This window comes from Taudactylus pleione, unplaced genomic scaffold (genome assembly GCF_031769625.1).
Source record: "Taudactylus pleione unplaced genomic scaffold, aTauple2 ptg000305l, whole genome shotgun sequence".
NCBI lineage: Eukaryota > Metazoa > Chordata > Amphibia > Anura > Myobatrachidae > Taudactylus > Taudactylus pleione.
The window spans coordinates 1,620,207-1,640,233 of NW_028284706.1; the positions used below are offsets into that span (position 1 = coordinate 1,620,207).

At 40.9% G+C, this 20,027-nt stretch overlaps 1 protein-coding gene across 2 annotated transcripts in view; it reads left to right on the forward strand.

The window, feature by feature from the left end:
* SYTL1 (synaptotagmin like 1) overlaps positions 1–19,425 on the forward strand; it is a 66,676-nt gene extending 47,251 nt beyond the window's left edge. For both annotated transcript variants that reach the window (XM_088442182.1, XM_088442183.1), the window contains exons 7-15: positions 3,822–3,910; positions 8,266–8,370; positions 10,025–10,191; positions 10,350–10,452; positions 11,093–11,254; positions 14,483–14,561; positions 14,743–14,842; positions 15,015–15,220; positions 17,557–19,425. In XM_088442182.1, coding sequence (XP_088298308.1) covers positions 3,822–3,910; positions 8,266–8,370; positions 10,025–10,191; positions 10,350–10,452; positions 11,093–11,254; positions 14,483–14,561; positions 14,743–14,842; positions 15,015–15,220; positions 17,557–17,693 — 1,148 coding nt within the window. In that variant the 3' untranslated portion in view covers positions 17,694–19,425. The remainder of the gene's footprint in view (positions 1–3,821; positions 3,911–8,265; positions 8,371–10,024; positions 10,192–10,349; positions 10,453–11,092; positions 11,255–14,482; positions 14,562–14,742; positions 14,843–15,014; positions 15,221–17,556) is intronic.
* Positions 19,426–20,027: the final 602 nt, after the last annotated feature.

A 20,027-nucleotide genomic window follows, 5' to 3' on the forward strand; every position in this document is an offset into this window, starting at 1 on the left:
GCTTGCCCGACCAAGCGATATTTAACCCTCGGTCGCCCGCGCACACACTACAATTATCGGGGTGATCCTCAAATTTCGGGCGGGTGGCCCCCATTATTGTAGCGTGTATGGCCAGCATTAGAGATCGATAATTAGTTTCAATCACATCAATTCCTGTAGTTATGCTGATTGAAATAATATAAATGTCTCTAGTCTCACGATTTCTTAAAAATTAGTTTCCTGGTTAGGAATATTTATTTTGAGAGCTGGAGATGAAATCACTCGAGTGCTGAGAATACTAAATGAAATAACAACCAACAAATAGGTGAATCATTCAGCATATGCTCCGTGAAATAAAAATAAATTTACTACGCACTTTGTTTATTTCACATTTACCAGATTGTAACATTTTATTACATACTAAACACACTCACACATATCTTCTCCCTAGTGAATGATCCCCTTCTCCAGTAGTAATCCCAGGGTTTCCCTAAATTTAAAAAAAAAAAAACTCACCTACCTCCTGGCGCAGGTCAGTCTCCAGTAGAGTCCCAGCCTTGGCAAAATAACAAACCGATTAGCCTGGACCACGGACACTGTAGAGATGTATGTGTATTTCCACATACATCTCTACCTTGGTAAATGATGGAGACCGGATGGTTTCCGTGATTTACGGGGGTTGCCTGTCAATCAGCGGCCGCTCTAGAGTAAGCGGCCGCTGATTGACTGTGAGCCGCGTGGCTGTTGATGAACAGCCATACGGCTCACAGCCAATCAGCGGCCAGTTACTCTATATCAGCCTCTGGGCCTGATTCAGACCCAGTCGCAAGCGCTGAGCGCTCGCAACCGGGTCGATGGTGGCCCAGAGCACATGCGCACGACGGAGCCGGCTCCGTCGTGCGCATGCGCGAGCCCCGGATAGCAACGGGCACTCCGTCGCTCCGGGTCTCGCAATAAGGGGGACGAGCTGTCGATGTTGAGTGACAGCTCGCCCCCTTTGGTGGGTGGGCCGGGTGGGTGGCTGCGCAAACAGAGGCATTCCCATGAGAACACCTGTCGTTTGAGGGTGGCCCCACTGACATCACAAGTGATGTCAGTGGAGAGCTTCCGGCTCTGTTAGAGCCAAAAGCTCTCTGGGGCATGTGGCCACGAGACCCTACCACAAGGGTCTCGTCGCAAGCCCGATGGTCTTGACCATCGCAACCATCATCATGGCCACTCGCTGTAGCTGTGGGTGGCCACCCACAGCTATGCGAGCGGCCAGGAGGCCGTTCTAAAAAAAAAAAAAACCCGGCCCTGATTCAGAGCGAGCGCTCTGTCAGAGCGACCAGTTCTGAATCAGGGCCATCTATTTGGCTGGTAGCCCGGCAAATGACATAACCCATGTAGGATCGGTCATTTACCGGGGCATGTGGAAACACATACATCTATACAGTGTCCTAGGGGTCTGTGGTAATCAGTTTATTTTACCAACGCCAGGACTCTATTGGAGTACCAACCTGCACCAGGAGGTAGGTGAGTATTTATATATATATATATATATATATATATATATTTTAGGACAACTCTGGGATTTCTACTGGACAAGGGGAATCACAGAAGGTGATTATGTATGGGTGTGTTTAGTATGTAACAAAAATTTACTATCTACGGTGTGTGTGTACTGTCATTATTTTACTATTTTATTTACAGTGGCAGTATGGCCGCCGGCCTCCTACTGGCACTTGTAGTTCCACAAATGCCAAAGAACAGGCACCCTGGCACCTGTAGTCCCACTGTAAAAAACAATATTAGACATCTATTATTCCCACCCAGGGGTGCAGGAATGAAACCCGGACTTCAGCTTAGACCTGGGGTGCTTAGGAGAGGGGGACCCCTTTATTGGGGAGGGTCCCCGCCTCCCCTGAGAACCCCAGCCTGGGCTGACTAGCTTGGGGTTGTTAATGCTTAGGCTCGGGTGAATCAGTGAAAGGGTCCCCTGGCTGTGGCATTACACCTTGGCTAGTTTGAGTCCAGTGCTGGTTTTAATAATACGGGGACCCCCACTCCATTTTTTTCTACGTATTTTTAAAAACAGGACTGTCTCACAGAGCCCAGTGCTGGTTCCTAAAATATGGGGCAACCCTACACGTTTTGTCCCCCTTATCTTTAGAGCCCGGACTGGTTATGCTTTGGGGGGGGGGGGGGGGCCCACGTTTTTTTTTTATTTAACCCTTTCTTTGATTTAATACACAAAAGCAGCCTGCACATATCTCACTGATATGTGCAGGCTGCTTGTTCAGGATTGTTAGGCTAGGGAAACACAGGGATTAAACACTGGTAGGAAAGATCACGTATACCATCGAAAAACATGATCCTGACATACTAGGGAGCTTAGCAAATTCACAAATTTCTTTTATAAAAAAACCTCTGTGTTTGATTGTTCCTACCCGTGTTTAAGCTCGGACAAACACGGCAAAACACGGAGCTTAGTAAATTTACCCCTTACACTCATATTTTTAATTTTAGTAATTTTGATGTTGAATCCTAAACTCTGGCTAACAGTGCCTTACTTTTGTCACACTCAGGGCCTGATCCAGCAGTGTATGCTAGTGCACTGCTGAATGCAGATTCCCGGGAATCTGTGCAGGAGCGTGACCCATTCTGCACATGTGCAGAATAGGTCTGCGATTCCGAACACAGACTGGCAGCAGACTATGATTGATTGACAGTCTGCTGCCATTTGTGGACCGGGAGGGGGCGGTGATGGCCTCTGTTTCCCGTGTCGCCGCCATTGGATTAGAGGGAAGAGGCCAGGCTGACGGAGATTTACTGGCCTCTTTTGCTCATCTGCGGCAGCCGACTTGCCGGCCGATGTTCTCGCAGATTATCCGATGCTGTTTTATACAACACCACTCGGATAAGTAATGCATGTAGGAAGCGCGATGCCTCCTGCTGCATTACCATAATTGCAAGAACAGAATTGCAAAGCTGCTTGCATGCAGCTTTGCAATTCCGTCCTAAGATGATTCAGGCTTAGTTCAGCAACACATAAGCTTCCTTCTGAAGGCAAAAAACAATGTATTTTGGCCCTCATTCAGAGCCGCTCGTTAGCGGCAGTACGCTCGTTCCGAGCGATGTTTGCACATCTGCGCATGCGTACGGTTTTTAGTACGCATGCGCGAACCAGTCAGTGCGGCCATAAATCGTTTGTACGCTATATAGCGAGTGCCTGCTATTTTGAGTGACAGAATGAGGCGTATGTGGGTGGTAACAGGGGAAGGTGCTTGAAAATGGGGAGTGGAGATCCGAACGCAGGCGTGCTTAAAGGTCAAAACGGGCGTATTATGGGTGTGCATAATTAATACAGCAGCGTCATTGACCACGTCACTGGGTTATTTTATAGCCAGAACTGCTCGCAAATTTGTGGTAGCAAACACCAACCACAAGAATAGCGAGCAGTTCATACTCTGGTCGATGTACTCGATTAATCTAATAAATAGCGGACATGACGTATGGTGCGTGCGGCCAGGGGGCGTTTTTAACAAATAAACGAGCGTATGTTTTGCACGCTCGTTCAGACTTAGAGGTGTGAACAGACTGCAATTTGCGAACGGATCATTTGAATAGCCACCCCTTGTTTTTGAACGAACGACCGCAAATAGCGAACGGCTCTGAATGAGGGCCCTTGTATGCATATTTGCACATTCTGTTTAAACAGCTCCTTTCTTTAGGTGCATTATTATGGGCTAATGGAGGAAAGAGTCTGATACTGAAACACAATAAACAGTCACTTACTTCTACTATATGATTGCAAGGCTTTTGTAATTTTGTCTTTACATGTTTTCCCCATGCACCACTAGACCTTATTGCTGTCCATCGTCGCATCCCTAGTTTTGGAGAAATGGAGATGGAAGAGATAAACTTATCACCAGTCGCTCTTGCAGGAGAGGTGAGGAGACAGCATTTGTTGGACCTTCCATATAACACAAATGGTACTATATAAAAAAGGGTTTTTGGGAACCTGCGCTTCACTCTATGCAGCTATACGTATCTAGGGGGTTTTCTCTATGAAGATCCCAGTGGAAATGTGAATAAAAACAAAAGGGAAGACACACAAGCGCAAAAACTAGAGTTGTAGAAAATAAGGTAAGTTCCGGATAAAGTAAGAAGACCTGTCTTGTGATTTGTGATGATTTTGACCAAGTAGAAACGGAACACCATCAGATAGAAAGAAGAAATTACAATAGAGATTGTTCTGATAATTACAAACCAAGAAGACTGAGTTTCCGAAATCATGATGGGGAATTCCCCAAGAAACCTTGGACAAGGTATAATGGACATAATAGAACATATAGAGATAGAAAGTTTTCTAGACCACAAAACTATAATAGACGCCATCATAGGAGTCCCTCCAGGGAATCCTTTTATTTTAAGGATGAATGGCATATCAACGACAAAAGAAGAGGAAGCCCCCTTCCAATCAGAAATAGATTTCAATCAATGAATGAGAAGAATTTTTTAGGCATGAGCAGGAGGAGAAACAATTGGAATTAAAGAAGGGAGCTTACACTAAAATATCCACACGGGGTTGTCGAGGGGGGAAAAATAGTAAATCGCAAAAAAATAAACCAAAAATAAAACCCTGTACCAGGGATGATGTAGATACAGAACATTAAAAGGATACTAAAATATTCAATTTGAGTAAACATAAACTCACGGAAGAAAAACATTCCATCCTAATTAAAGGGCTTAAATTTTCCCCTAGCAACAAATTGAATAAGTTTGACACATACCTTGACTTACAAAAATTTGTACGTAAGAAGTATTTTTTAAATAATAAGGTAGAAGGTATTAGTAATAGAGACATTTTTAAACCCAAATCCATTTTTAATCCAACTTTTAATCATGGTTGTTTTATTGACAGTTTTTTAAAAGCAGTCAGTACTGGTCTAGAAGAAATCAATATAAAAAATGTACCCCACAAGAGAGATAACCTCACCCAAAAAGAAAAAAAGGCAATGAAAGATTTGGGGAGTAATCCAGAGATAACGATAAAACCAGCCGATAAAGGAGGGAGTATCATGGTAATGGATACTACAAATTATGATAATGAAATTATGAGACAACTTAATGACCCAGAAACATATAAGGTTTTAAAATACAATCCCAGTGAAGAAATTGAGAAGAACCTACAAACTCTTTTATTTATATATAAAACTCTTGTAACCCTTTCAGATAACGAGATAGAATATATGATCAATCCTTCACCTGCAATACCAGTCTTTTATATCCTTCCCAAAATACACAAGGATGTTAATAACCCGCCTGGATGACCAATTGTAGCCAGAACAGATTCCATTACAGCGGATCTCTCACATTTTGTAGATCATCTATAACCAGAGGTTCAGAAATTAAAATCATATATAAAAGATACCTTGGATATATTAAATAAAAGTAATGGGCTAAAATGGGAGGATGATTGTATATTAGTCACTGCTGACGTTAAAAGTCTGTATACAATCATAGAACACACTAATGGTTTAGAAGCAATTAATAATTTCCTGAGAGAAGGAAAAATACAAGAAGACAAGATTAAATTTCTTGTGGAGGGTATAGATTTTATTCTCCAAAACAATTTTTTCTGGTATGCAGGGAAATATTATATACAAACTAGAGGGACCGCTATGGGCACCCGTTTTACACCCTCGTACACTAACCTGTTTATGGTTCTTTGGGAGGAAACTGTAATTTGGAACAACAACCCTTATTTGAAAAATGTCATTCATTGGTATAGATACATTGACGACATTTGGTTTCTATGGAAAGGGGAGGAAGCCCAACTGGAGAATTTTAAAACTAATTGAAATAATAATACATTCAATATAGAACTCACTTACTATTCAAGTAATACTGAAGTTCTTTTTCTAGATTTGGCTTTCTATATAGAAATGAATACATTACAAACACGCAATTTTTGTAAACCAACTGATTGCAATGCCTATATAGACATGAAAAGCAATCACCATCCCACTTGGTTGAAAAACATTCCTAAGAGCAAAGTTAGGCGTATACGAAGAAATTGTTCGGATCTTAAAGTATTTGAAGAACAAGTGAAAACATATAAAAAGAGATTTGTTTCAAAAGGATACTCACAAAAAGAAATAGACGATCAAATACAAGATATGACTATTCAAAATAGAGAAGACCTTTTAAAACCAAGGGTTCGTCAGGACAAAGTCTCTGACGATTTTTCACTACCTTCTATCACCTCTTTTAACGTACATCATAGGGAAGTAGAAAAAATCGTCAGAAAACACTGGAATCTCCTAACCAGAGATCCTGTTCTGAAACAAGTCATACCTTCCAGACCAAAATTTATTTATAGGAAGGCACCTAATATTAGGAATATGATCATCAAGAGTGCTATCCCACCAAAAAGAACAGGCAGAATTAAGACTAAAGGTTTCCACCGGTGTGGAACCTGCCTGGTACATTCACGAGACAAAATACAAAAGTGGAGGTTTTTAATTCTATAAAAACTGGTCAAACTCATAAAATATCAGATTTTATTACTTGTAATAATAAAAATTGTGTGTATTTAATAGAATATACATGCAACCTTCAATATATTGGACATACCACCTGGTCACTGAAGGACAGATGGGCGGAACACATGAGGAATATAAAGAAGGGCTTCGATAAACACTCTTTATCATCCCACTTCAAAGAAAAACATAATTGCTCTACCAATGGCATAAAACAAATTATCGGGATAAAACAAGTGGGTGGTCATTGGAGAAAGAACAGATATTTGGAAACATGTTTAGCACGTACAGAAATTAAGTATATTTTTGATTTAAAGACCCTCATACCAAATGGACTTAACATAGATTTTGAGCTGAAATGGTTTTTATAAGGTATCGTGTTTTATGGGTTTTATAGAATTTGAGGTATTTTTTTAGAATATTTTTAGATCCTTTTATTCAGAATTTATAATATTTCTTAAATGTTTATTTATTGATGGTCTACTTTTAGACTGTTGGATTTACTACACCTTTGAACACCTCTACCCTAATTTTTTTTTTTTTTGGCTTTTATCTATACTGGTTTTGAACCTTTACCACTCAGTAAGGGCATTCTCTAACATGTGTCCCTTATTAAATATGGTGTTAGAAACTATCCTATCTAGACTGGAAGTGATGTGGATAGACTTCCTTTGAAAACATCCGGAATAATCTGACTAATGCCAGAGAATAGGGATTTAAACATCTTCCCAATAATGCTGGATGATAGGACGTCTGCGTGTCACTGCCAGACCGGAAGTGACGCTTGTGTGTGGAAGTAATCTTCCTCGTCTACCCCTAAGGCAGTATCTAGAAACAACATGGAGCGGAGTGTTCTCTTATCAGCACTCTGTGGTGTTTCGTGCTGAGGAGAAAAATACTCCGCTTTGACTCTTTAGTGTATGTATCCCGGTCCGGTCAGAAGTGACGCATATGTGTCACCACCGGACCGGAAGTGAGGATGGTTTGCGTTCCACTACAACGAGGGACTCCGTTAAATTAAAATCTGTACAATTTTAAATGCGATTTTTGTTTTTTATGTTTCAGTATGTATATTGGATGTTGTGTTTATCTTTGTATAAGGATTTATGTGTATAAAATGGGGATTAAGTATCCATTTTGCAAACAACCAATGAGGAATACAAGGAGGGTATAAATAGGATCATAGTTCACCAGTGAATTACACCTTGAAAAATACTCATTAGCAGTTGAAACGCATTGGTTTTGGAATAAGGCTGAGACCTAGAAGGTTGGGATTGTGACCAGGCGCTTCTAAACAGTGGAAGGACAGTGGACTCCTGATCCCAGGAAGTATTGGACTTCCAACTAAGTGTTTTTAGGTGTAGAGCGTTTACACCCACACCATCTGGTATCCCTTTTATTTTATCAAATGTCTGGTGTTTTTTAAAGTTATTTTTCATGTGATATTTTAATTGAATCCAATATAAAATGGTAATACACTATGGTGGACCCTCTCTTTCTATCTTCCATGTTTCAACATATGTCTTATGGGAGATCTGAAGACTGATCCACGATCAATAACCTTTGGAATTATATTATACCCTCCTCTATTAAGGATTTTTTGAATATGAACTATTGTTTTTGAACTATTTCTATTGGACATTATTTTATCCGGAACTTAACTTATTTTCTGCAACTCTAGTTTTTGCGCTTGTGTGTCTTCCCTTTTGTTTTTATTCACAAATGGTACTGTCCAGTGGTTTACATTTATGTTTTTCAGGAAAATCATAATGAAGATGACTTGGCTATCATGAAGCGCTCTGGAGGAAAAGGACATAGGAGTCTCAATAACAGTCCATCGGTACCAACTCTGGGTAATAAATCTGTAAGAAAAATTAATTTATTTTCACTATTTTGTTTCTCATATTATAGTGATATGCAGCTTCATAATGTTGTTACACAATATGTTCCACATGGGACGACTGGAACCCAATGAGTTGTACTGCCAATGCTCACTGTTACCCAAGAACGATTTAGTTATATTTCTGGTCAGTTTGAGGCCCAAACTGTGGGGTCTGGGGCATGGACTCTTTGCAGTTGTTGTACTTGTGGGGTGTTCATTTGATGAATAATATAAAATTACATTGACTTTTTAAGATCAATATATCTAGCACAAATGTTTCCAAATCTGAAGTATTAGTAATTCCTAGTAGTTACATCCAATCTGAAATCACAATAGTTAGAATGTTAATTTCCCAGGTGTTGGAGAGGAGGTGCTCCATGAATAATTTTTTTTCCTGCAGTTGCTCCTTATATGGACTATGGGCCTGATTCATAGCCACTTGCTAGATGCGATTGCTCGCACGATGTGTATGCAAATTGCGTAAGCAGTGCTATCTCACAGCAATGCATTAGAACGCCCAGTACTTCTTAAAGAGCGATCACATAGTGTATGCAGGCACCCACTAGCCTGTTTTGAGATGCCCACTTGTACACGTCATGTCCAGGAAGTGTATGCAACCATCGGTACATCGGATGCTAGTGCAGCACTTGAGGTTCACCATACCCTGCCGCAAGCACTGCGAGCACTTCAGTGTCAAAACAAGCCAGGTGACGTGTACTATGATGCTGTCTTATAATTATGCACCCCTCTAAAACGCTGTTGAGATGCTCAGGCACGCCTGCGTTTGCACCTCCACTTCCCCGTTTTGAATGGCCAGCCCCTGTGACCACCTACAAACGGCTTCTGCTGTCACTCACTCTGCTGGACTGTCTATGTGCAATGAGCGAATGAATTGTGATAATTCGCTATGGTATGCGCACAGCGATGTATGCGCACAATGCATACACGTATACATATACTGCGTACCATCGACAGCAGCGAGAGTATGCATCTTAGCGAGCAGGTCTGAATCAAGCCCTATATACATATGTATTGTTGTATCTCATAAACAGTAGCTGCTATGGTCCTGTAGGAAAGAATATTACAATTTTAGTTTGTAGTTTTGCACTGTATTTCGACTTTTTAGTGCAAAATTCATTATGTTTCACAATGTCAGTGTGTTGTTTGCACTTGAATGTTGCTACACTTTATAATACACAATACCTTGTACATTTAGTCAACTAAATTGTAGAACAATGGTCGATTGCTGTAAGTGCTTTGATACATATTTAAAATTACTGACAGTATTTTGTCTCACTGTGTATTACTGGTGTTAATTACTGCAGTCACCCAACTCCAAATGTCATGTCATCTTTATGATATTACCATTCTTTATCTATTAATGATTGTCATTGTTTAAGGCAGAGGTTCCCAAACACGTTCCTCAAGGCTCCCCAACAGTTCATGTTTTACCGATATCCATGGTTGAGCATAGGTGGTTAAATCAAATTGACTAAGGTACTACTTGAGTCACCTGTGGTCAAGCATGGATATCCTTAGAACCTGGACTTTTGGGGTGCCTTGAGGAAGAGTTTTGGAACCTCTGGTTTAAGGTGATAGTCACTCCCTATTATCAAATTCATTCTTCCTTTTACAGCTCTCAGGCAGTATGATGAGCCTGTTCAGTGCAGGGGATTTCCGTTCACTAGATGTCCAGGGCTGGATACAGTTTTCTCTTCAGTATGATGCACCCAAGAAGGAGCTGAGAGTCCTGATTATACAGTGCAGGGACCTAACAGCAGCACATAACCAGACTTCTAACCCGTGAGTGTTAGCGAGTGGAGAGCAATAGCTGGGAGGAAGTACAGAATGCTATGGGGAGGGGAAGCATATTATGTCACAAATGATGGTTCACTTAAATTCAGTATTATTATTACCAGAAGATGGATATTTACCTTCAGTTTTCTTCTCCACCACCCCAGGTACGTAAAGTGTTATTTACTCCCTGACAAATCTGTACAAGGGAAGAGGAAAACAAAGGTGAAAAAAAAGACTCTGGATCCTCTCTTCAATGAAACTCTGAAGGTTGGTATAACTATGGTGTTACCCCAGTCTACCTTATTACATCATGACAGCCATAAGGGAGTCCTAGAGACATGAAGACATTGTAATGTCCAGTAACTGACATGAAATATTATATTCCATACCATGGTAGATAAACTATTGAGCACTCATCCATTTGCCGAGGAGCAGGAGTAGGATTTTGGGTGAATTTTGATTATGTCTTCCATAATTTTGAAACAAAAAAATCTCAATCTTTAGGTGCTACATGTAAGCTTGAGGGTCATACTTCTACTAAATGTGTTTGCCCACATATGCCAGTAGCCTGAATTCTGGGAAACACAAACCATGACACACTGAACTTCCTTACTTGTACAATAATTCTAAGGCGGGAATGAATGAAACCTTCTAAATAGTGAATAAGTTGACAAATGAAAAAATTTCCCATAATACCCAATCAGATTTTAGCTTGCATGTATCAAGTACATTCTATAAAATGATAGGTAGAAGCTATAGCCAACCCTCTGGTCCACTTATCCACCCTTTAAATGATTTGATACATCTCCCTCATATGCTATACTAACTTCTGACAACCAAGTTTTCTGTAATGTAACATGTACGTAGTTTGGGGGTATCTTTAATTCTGTCTCTTCCTTCATGATAGTACAAGCTTGAGAGATCAGAGTTACAAAGCCGTTTCCTAAACCTGTCCGTGTGGCATCGGGGATCACTAGCAAAAAACATTTTCTTGGGAGAGGTAGAACTGGATCTTGCAAATTGGGACTGGAGCCAAACTCAACCAGCCTGGCACAACCTTCAGCCACGGGTGAGTCTCATCATGACCTTTCCCGCAGCCAAACCCTAACCCTCCCCTCCTGCAGCCTAACCCTAACCCCCCGCGCGCAGCCTGACCCTAATCCTCCCCTCCCGCAGCCTAACCGTAACCCTCCTCCTAGTGCCTAACCTTAATCCTAACCTAACCCTAATACTCACTGTCAGGATTCCGGCGCTGGGATTCTGTCCGCCGGCATTGTCTTATGAGATGAGATATTCCTTTTGGTGCAGAGTACACATCCTATATACATTTGTATATCCTTCACTGGTGCATTTTCACACAAATGTCCTATACTGAGATTTTTCTGTCAGTTGTCTTATATGTTTTGTACTAATCACTATAGAATATCTGTCAGTAACAATTTTGTTTTAATTAAAATGTTATTTTCTATAAAATATCATATACAAATATCACTTGCTTATCTCAATGCTCTGGTTATCCATTCATCATCATACACCTCATAATTCATGATGTCCAACAGGGATTTTCACTATGGTACATTCATTTGCTAAACATTACTTCACGTACCTAATTTAATAAGTCCTTCAATCATTTCTGCTATTAGTGTTTCTCCATAAGTACTCTGCCCCACAGCATCTCTCCACCTCTTGCTTCATCTTACATCATCTCTTCCTCTGTGTTATAGTGTGTTTGACCTGAGCCAAATAGCCCGGGGCCCAGTGCAATATGTAGCCAACTATATCATGACAATGTTCACAGCAAAATATTTCATGAGAATCATGTGGTGATGTTGTGGAAGGAGTGGCCACTTGAATCTTGTGGTTATATTAGTGAGGACATGGTTGTTGTATATGGAAGATGCAGTGTCATTATGTGATGAGGAGAATGGAAGTAAGCAGGTAGTCACTCGCTGAGGCTTTGCTAGTTGAAAAAGCAGAGTCCCCCCAACAGCACAGAATAGTAATGTGAGGCTTCTGACAAACTAATGCCAGAAAACTGTGTGGCCTACTACACCTCCATGCGAAGCATAGTTCATACTTCCAAAGTGTTTCTATTCTATTCCAAGCATTCCTCTTATTTGCACTATTCCTTTCCGACTGGTAATGAGCCTTTAGTGTAAAGATAATGCCTAACAGCAAACTCACTACTCTATATTCCCTATTGCTTCTATACTCTTCTACCACTATTTATATAGAATACCATGAATACATTTATTTGTCTATGCTGTTGTGGTAAAAGGATTATCCAAGGTCCTGATGTTACCTTTTTATGTTGTGTCAGGAGGAAGTGATTCTGGTCCCAGTTCTTCTCTTCAAAAATACTGTTGTTGCTTCCCCCTTTCACACCACAGCAGAGAAGCAAGGATTTCTCCCCCAGATACAGGCAGTAATCAGACCAGGATATGTGCCAAAAGAAATTAGTGTTTATTTCTAAAGACTCCACCATGAAGACTAAGGTGGGGCACATATCTTAAAGAGTTGTTAAATTTGCTGATTACTGTACTTAAAACTATGATTTTACAAATCATTTATGGTTCAATAGACTGAAAGTCAACTATCATGCAATCTCTTATCTTAATTAACTATAGACCCATAAAATATTTTCTTAAGAGTTCCTATTACCAGATCTATATATCACTCTTGCAAACCTAATGACACATTAAATATCTATCAGAAACTTCTAACAGTCCTGTCACACTGTTCCTGTAGAGATGAGGTTGTGCCTTACTACCTACCTAAGGTTTCCTATTATCTCACTATTAATTGTCCATAGTGCTTATGAACGAAGAAGCACTTCCTGGAGGTCTTGAATATTGGTATACCTGGGTTGCATTAGATCTTTGTGTGCAAAAGTTGCAACCTCTACACTGAGTGATGCAGCACTAATAAATAGCTAGTCACGTCCATGCAACTGTAGCGTGTGCAGAAAAGTACAAACATGCTTTTATTTCACTCAGAGGAGAACTTAGTGGAGGTTCAGATTTCCCTCCTAAAGGTGGATAAAGGTCACACTGAAACACTTGAGAATGTTTGCGGCACCACAAGTCTCAGCAATACTCTGATCTCTTTCAGCTTGTCTTACAAGGGCTGGTAACAACATGTCTTGGGAACACTTGGAAGGCTACCGTGTTTCCCCGATAATAAGACACTGTCTTATTTTTTTTTTTTGGTAAAAAAACTCCATAGGGCTTATTTTCAGGGTAGGGCTTATTTTAATTAAAATTGACAGCAATTTCAATAAACAGGTAAGTGTGAACAAAAAAATCTACCTTTATTCAAAAATGGTCATGTCATCTTCTTCAACAACATCATCATAAGTGTCCATGCCCTCAGTCCTGCTTTACAATTCTTTACTTTTATTTTTTTTCCTCTTTTTCTATACTCTCCTCCGCGGCACTGCTGTAATGACTCTGCCACACACGCCCGCTGCCGCGCGCTCACTGTGAGAGAGTGAGACGCTGCAGCTGTGATTAGATGCCACTGTTAAATGTTTAACAGCGGCATCCATTTCATGCGGGGGGCGGAGCTGGGGGCATTTTAGTGTAGCGCAGGGACCGGACAAATAGGGGATTTTGTTAGGGCTTATTTTCGGGGTAGGGCTTATTTTGGACCGTTTTTCAAAAGTAAGGGTAGGGCTTATTTTCACGGTAGGTCTTATTATCGGGGAAACACGATAGTGGCAGCTGGTTATGGGAAAGCTATGTGCTTGTCTGGTTTGGTGTGTTTGTCTTTAGAGAGTTGTTTGCTAACCCCAGCTGGTCTTTAAACAATCTGTACAGGTCTCAGGGACCCCACTATCACCACCCTGGCACTAACTCTTAGTGATAGTCTCCTTTCCACTATTAGCCTGCTGAACAGCTGGTATGTGGCTTTATTCCTCCGCTCTTTGTGACTTTTATCGTATTCCATCTCCACCAGCCACTCTCTGTGTTGGGCCTCTCCTCTGGGTCAGAGCTCCTCTCACCCCGGGTCTCTCTGCGCTCCCACCCGCCCCCTTTTTTTAAGGTTTTTGGCTACAACTCTTCCACTTGTGGTGTCCCAGCATCTTCTCCCTTGATGCACACTTCTGACGGCTGCAGAGCATTCTGGGCTGCGTAGTGCTCAAACAGCTGCAGCTCCTTGCACCAAATTGCAGGCTGTGAAGGGGTGTAATTTAAAGTGACACCTTCACATTTACAGGGTATCACATGTATATACTATCCTCTGTAATCTAGCTAACATACTGGAGACCTTCCCTGATCTGTGATGTCTCCCACAGACTCCACTTTCACCAGACTTTTTGTATAGTCGAGGAAGGCTCAATTTGGCTGTCAAATTCAACCCCCAGGGTGCGGATGGTAAGTTTTCCTTTTTTGTTTCTTCGTGTTTTTTATTTAGTATTTTCATGCTTACATAGTGTATGACAGTCCCATCTTATCCCTCTCTTCATTAACCCAAATAGGTATACAGTAAGTCGGTGCCTTTTCCATCACCTGCATTGATTGTGTTAACACTGTAACACTCTCTCCTTTCTGGCAGGTTTAGGGCTTCCACCAACTGGAGAGCTCCACATTTGGGTGAAGGAGGCTCAGCAGCTGGTTCCCCATAAAGCTGGGAATGTCAGTTCTTACGTGAAATGGTAATATTTTTTAAACTTCATTTTGAGCTTTTGTCCTTTTCATTTCTTTTGTTACTTCTAGTTCCTTCATATATCTCAAATCCCTAATAAGTGTTACTCCTATTGTCCTCTACATCTTTATATGTGACGCACCTTTATTACCTTTCCTAACACCTGTCTTGCCTCTATTTAGCTGTGTTCTCCCAGATGACAGTCCATCCAGTATTCAGCGCACACGAGTGATCCCACGCAGCTTACGGCCTATATACAATCACACTATGGTATATGATGGTTTCCGCATAGAGGACCTGACTGAAGCTTGTGTGGAATTCAGAGTCTGGGATCAGGGAGCTATGTCTAGTCGACCAATGGGAGGAATTCGTCTCAGTACTGGTCGAGGTAAAATCCACCAGTCTCCATTCTGTCCTTCTGTCTTTTAGACATTAATAGATTTGTCTATATGAGTTATTTTATTTTATAATGATGCTTTTAGAAACATTAGATAAGCTCAAACAAATGTAAACACTCAGACAATAATTTCAGGAGTGTCATATTAAGCAACGTTTTGAATTACAAAAATGAGTGTACAATTTAATGATAAAAACATAAAGTATATAAGATGCAGAAATACTTTATAGGGTTTGCAATATTTCACCTCAGCAAATGAATACTATATCAGTGCAGCAGTAGATGTACATTACAGCAGAATTAAAGATGAGTGCTTTGATTCCTCCCAAATTTTACATTCAAATTAATTAACAAACCAATCACAAATAAACAGCCACAATCACATTGACCATAACCTTATAAAGATAATATATAGCCAGTTAAATACTCATTCTTTCTGGTTATACAGTATAAAAAATAAACATCTCTCTCTTGACTTGTCTCCAGGATTTTCAATTATTCTGCTTAATAGCACATCACTGACTCAATTCCATTAGGGGTGATGTGCTGACGCTGACAATGCCACTCTTCATTGACCTTAAATCAAGCTGATTTTTTATTCTAAATTGAGCATTTCAGTTTGCAGGCCCCTTAGGGGTGTGTATCAAGCAGCATAACAAAGTGCATTTCTACACTTTTATACACCCAGCACACTCATGTTTTTAGGGTCCTTCATCCTACCCCCATAGGTACAGGCCGGTTGGCCATCAGCTCATCCACTATGCCTCATCAGCCTTGTCCCCCGTCTCTCCAGCCTCATCCCGCCTATGTCACTCTGCCCTATTTCCCACCTGTGTGTCTCTCCAGCCTTTATCCCCCCTGTGTCTCTCCAGCTTCATCTACTTTGTATCTCTCAAGCCTCATCCCTGCCTTGTCCTCCAGGACCATCCCCACTGTGTCTCTCCTGCCCCATCCTTGTGTCTTTAGCACCATCGGCTGATCTCCTTTGTCACTCAAACACATATCCCCTGTGTCTCTCATCCTCACCCCACCTGTTTCTCTCAGGTTCATCACCCAATGTGTCTCTCAGCCTCACCCCTCAAAATTCTCAGCTGCATCCCCCTCTGTGTCTCTAAGCTTCATCCCCTCTGTGTCTCTCAGCCTAATTCCTCCTCTGCGTCTTTCAGCCTTATCCCCGTGTCTCTCAACCTCATTTCACCTTTGTCTTTCAGTCTCATACCCCTGTGTCTTTCAACCTCATAGCCCCGTGACTCTCAGCCTCATTCCCCCATGTCTCTCAGCCTCCTCCTCCTCTGTGTTTCCTAGCCTCCTCCTACCTGTGTCTCTCAGCCTCATGCACTTGTTTCTCTCAGCCTCATTCCCCTCTGTAACTCTCACCTCATCCCCCATGTGTCTCTCAGCATCATTCCTCCACCCTGTGTCTCTCAGCTCCATCCCCATGTGTCTCTTACCATCCCCCTGTGTCCCTCCAGAACATCACCCTATGTCTTCCCAGCCCCATGTCTGCAGCACCATCTCTCCTGTGTCTCTGCATCTCCACCTCACCCCGCGTGCCCCGTGTCTTTCCCTCTTCAGCCCATACTTAACTTCTGCTGTCTGCTCCTCTTTGCGTTTATCTGGCATCTAGCAGCACAACGTAATGACATCATGCATGCTTTGCCGTAAAAATAAAATAACTGCATTGCAAAGGCCACCAGGCTCCCTATTTCTGTCTGCATCCTGAAATTTTGCAGTGGCACAGTCAAGCGACAGCAACCTGACTGGTCTGTGGGGCAGTTGAATTTGACTCCTGAGATTCCTGAGGGGCCGGGCCCCCTCGGAATCTTGGGGACTGGTACATGAGTCCCCCTTACACTTGCACATGAATGGTCCTAACTCTTAACCTATAGTAACTCTTAAAGCACAAAGGCCACTAGTGTCAGATGTGCCTAAAAATAGTGCTACAAATTTTACATGAGATGCATAATTACAATGAGCAAACATACTTGTGTTCAACTATAAGTAAGCCCCTAAAACTGAGCAGGTTTTTGAAATTCCAACTGTAACTGTGACATTCCATTTTGTTGCTTTCTGAAAACTAGCTACCTTCAAAAATATCTACTTTCTAAACCTCTACAAAAAGTTCTGAAGAATTGGACTTTGCTGAAATTATTTTAATATGCATTTATATTCCATCAGTTTTCTTTTTTAGTGTATATTCTAGATAACAAATAACCTCTCTTTTTAAACATTGTAGCCATGCTTAAGATCTTCTCCAGTTATCAGTATTAGTCTTAGGTGGGGTGATTTTTTTTAATATTTTATCAAACTCTATTTCAATATTGCAGGGTGCAGTTATAATGTTCCGGTCAGCTGGATGGATTCTACAGAACAGGAAAAGACATTCTGGGAGACGGTGATAAAAAATCCAGGAGAATGGACAGATGTGACACTGCCATTAAGACAGAATCTGACCCCACGCTGATTTCCAGAAGGGCCAAAGAACTCAGATGAGATCCAGCTCTGTACCCAGTAGACAAATCGTGCCCAATATGGCTTTTGCAGATATTAATCTATGCAATGGACTATATTTTGAACAAAATTTTCATTTTACAATACTAGATTACCCAGAAATGATGTAACTCCATCAAGTCAACTAAATATCTCTGCTAATGTCCAAGACAGAATGAATAACTCACACTTTGATCACAGACACTGCACATGTAAAAAAGAAAAAGAAACTATTAAAAGAAGACTGAATCACAACGTAGGGCCGTATTCAATTAGTTTTGCGTCCGCTGAAAAGTTTCGCCTGCCCGACTTTCCACCGACATCGTGTGTTTTGGAGGCGCAAACTTATCGTGTGCGCCGCCTCTACTCACCGTATTCAATTCCAAACCACTCGAAAACGGCAAGCGGCGAAGTCCGAACAGGCAGAAAGTGCTATCAGAATAGGGGAAATCAGCCTGAACCCCCCGAAAGGATACACTAACATTGGGGATCAACGTAGATGTATCCGAATAGTCCTAATAAAACTTTTTGGGATACTTAAGTTGTTTCAGTAGCTCCTTATTAGCGTCTTTGCAAAAGTGGTGAAGAATGGCATAAAGCAGTATTTTTTGGTGAAAATAAGTAGTCCTATCAAATTTGGGATACTTGAAATTGGGTGCTAGCATATTTTATGTCTCTAAAGTGTACTTTTCAAAAACGTGAAAAACCACCCTCATACATGCACCTGCAACCCCAAAAACACTTGGCCCCTCTTTACAGCACCCCAAGAAGTCTATTTCGACAGTTTTTATGCTTGTCCCCCTACTTTTTCACCCCCAAAATGAAAGTACTTTTTTGGGGTGTTCTTAATTTTTTTCAGGATTTTGTGACACAGTTTCCTTTGGGGGTTGTCCCAAGGGTTCTGAGTGGTTTCCTCACGTTTGCACCCCAAAATAAAAATGTTGCACTTCTTTTCACCTGCTATTCTTAGGTGAATCTTTATTGCCCATTGCATTGACTTTCCGCGTAGATGAGAACCGGCTGGAATTGAATTTGGAGATAAGTTGCACCTATTCGAAAAGCCCCAATCCGCGATACTTTTCCGTGGAAAACGGCTTTTTGCTTCTAATTGAATACGGCCCTTAATGAGGAAGATGCATCAAACCTTTTAGAGAGCTAAAGTGGAGAGAGATACTGCCATTTTACAGGCTGTATTTGAAAAATGATAGGAGCTGATTGGTTGGTACTGTATCTCTCTCTAATGTTTGCTACATCTCCCTCAATAAGAGATGTGCACTTTTATATACATCTGTTTTAGGAATATTCAAAAATGTGAAGACTTAATTATTTATGTGGCTAGATAAAATAGATAGACATAGTTATAGAAAGCAGCTAGAGGAGTAACATTGGTATTACACAGCATTATAAAACCCCTTTGTTTTTGCAGCCATAAAAATGAATGTGGCTTCAAGAAACTGGTTTACAAACACATTAGATACATTGATTTTATATCCTATTTTATAATCACAGTTTTGTAAAGTGTTTTATAATCACAGTGAGCCATCATTCTATATAAAATGCTTATCTTGCAAATAATCCAGATTGTGTTAGAATGAAAAATAATTTCTTTGTATAAATGTATAGACAACAGTGAGAAGTGTGAAAAGCCGATGTATAATTGTTCCATTCTACCCCAGCAATTTGAAAATCAGATTAAAAACATAAAATTGGATGTAGATCTGCGTAGAGTGGTTTATAGATAAAACTGAGCTATTAAGAAACAACTGGGTTCCGTATATGTGTTAGATAATTACAATGTCAACCTTCAGCATGTCAACACTGATGTTATGTCAACATTGTTAGATAATCAACATAATGGTTTCTTCTTATTCTGTCTCTAACGCTAACCCTAATGGCAACCTTAACCGTAATCCTGAAAGGCCTGGAAATATTGGCATTATGTTTTTTTATTAGTTTTGCAGACCTCTACAAAAATGTGATTTCACTTGGAAATGTAAGATTGAAATGTTCCTATTTTTACAGACAGGTCCACGCCATTTCTACATCATATAAACACTTGAATTTTTTGTCCGTTGCCATGGTTGGTGTAATGGTTAGCATTACTGCCTCACAGCACTGAGGTCAAGGGTTTAATTGTCACCACAGCACTAATTGTGTGGAGTCTATATATTTTCCCCAGGTTTGCGTGGGTTTCCTCAGAGGAAAGCGGTATGATTTACCGCCGGACACCTGCCTGGCGGTTGGAAACCCGACACCAGGAGGCCGGCAGAGGAGGAAATCCCGATCGTCGTGCGTAACCCTAAGTCCC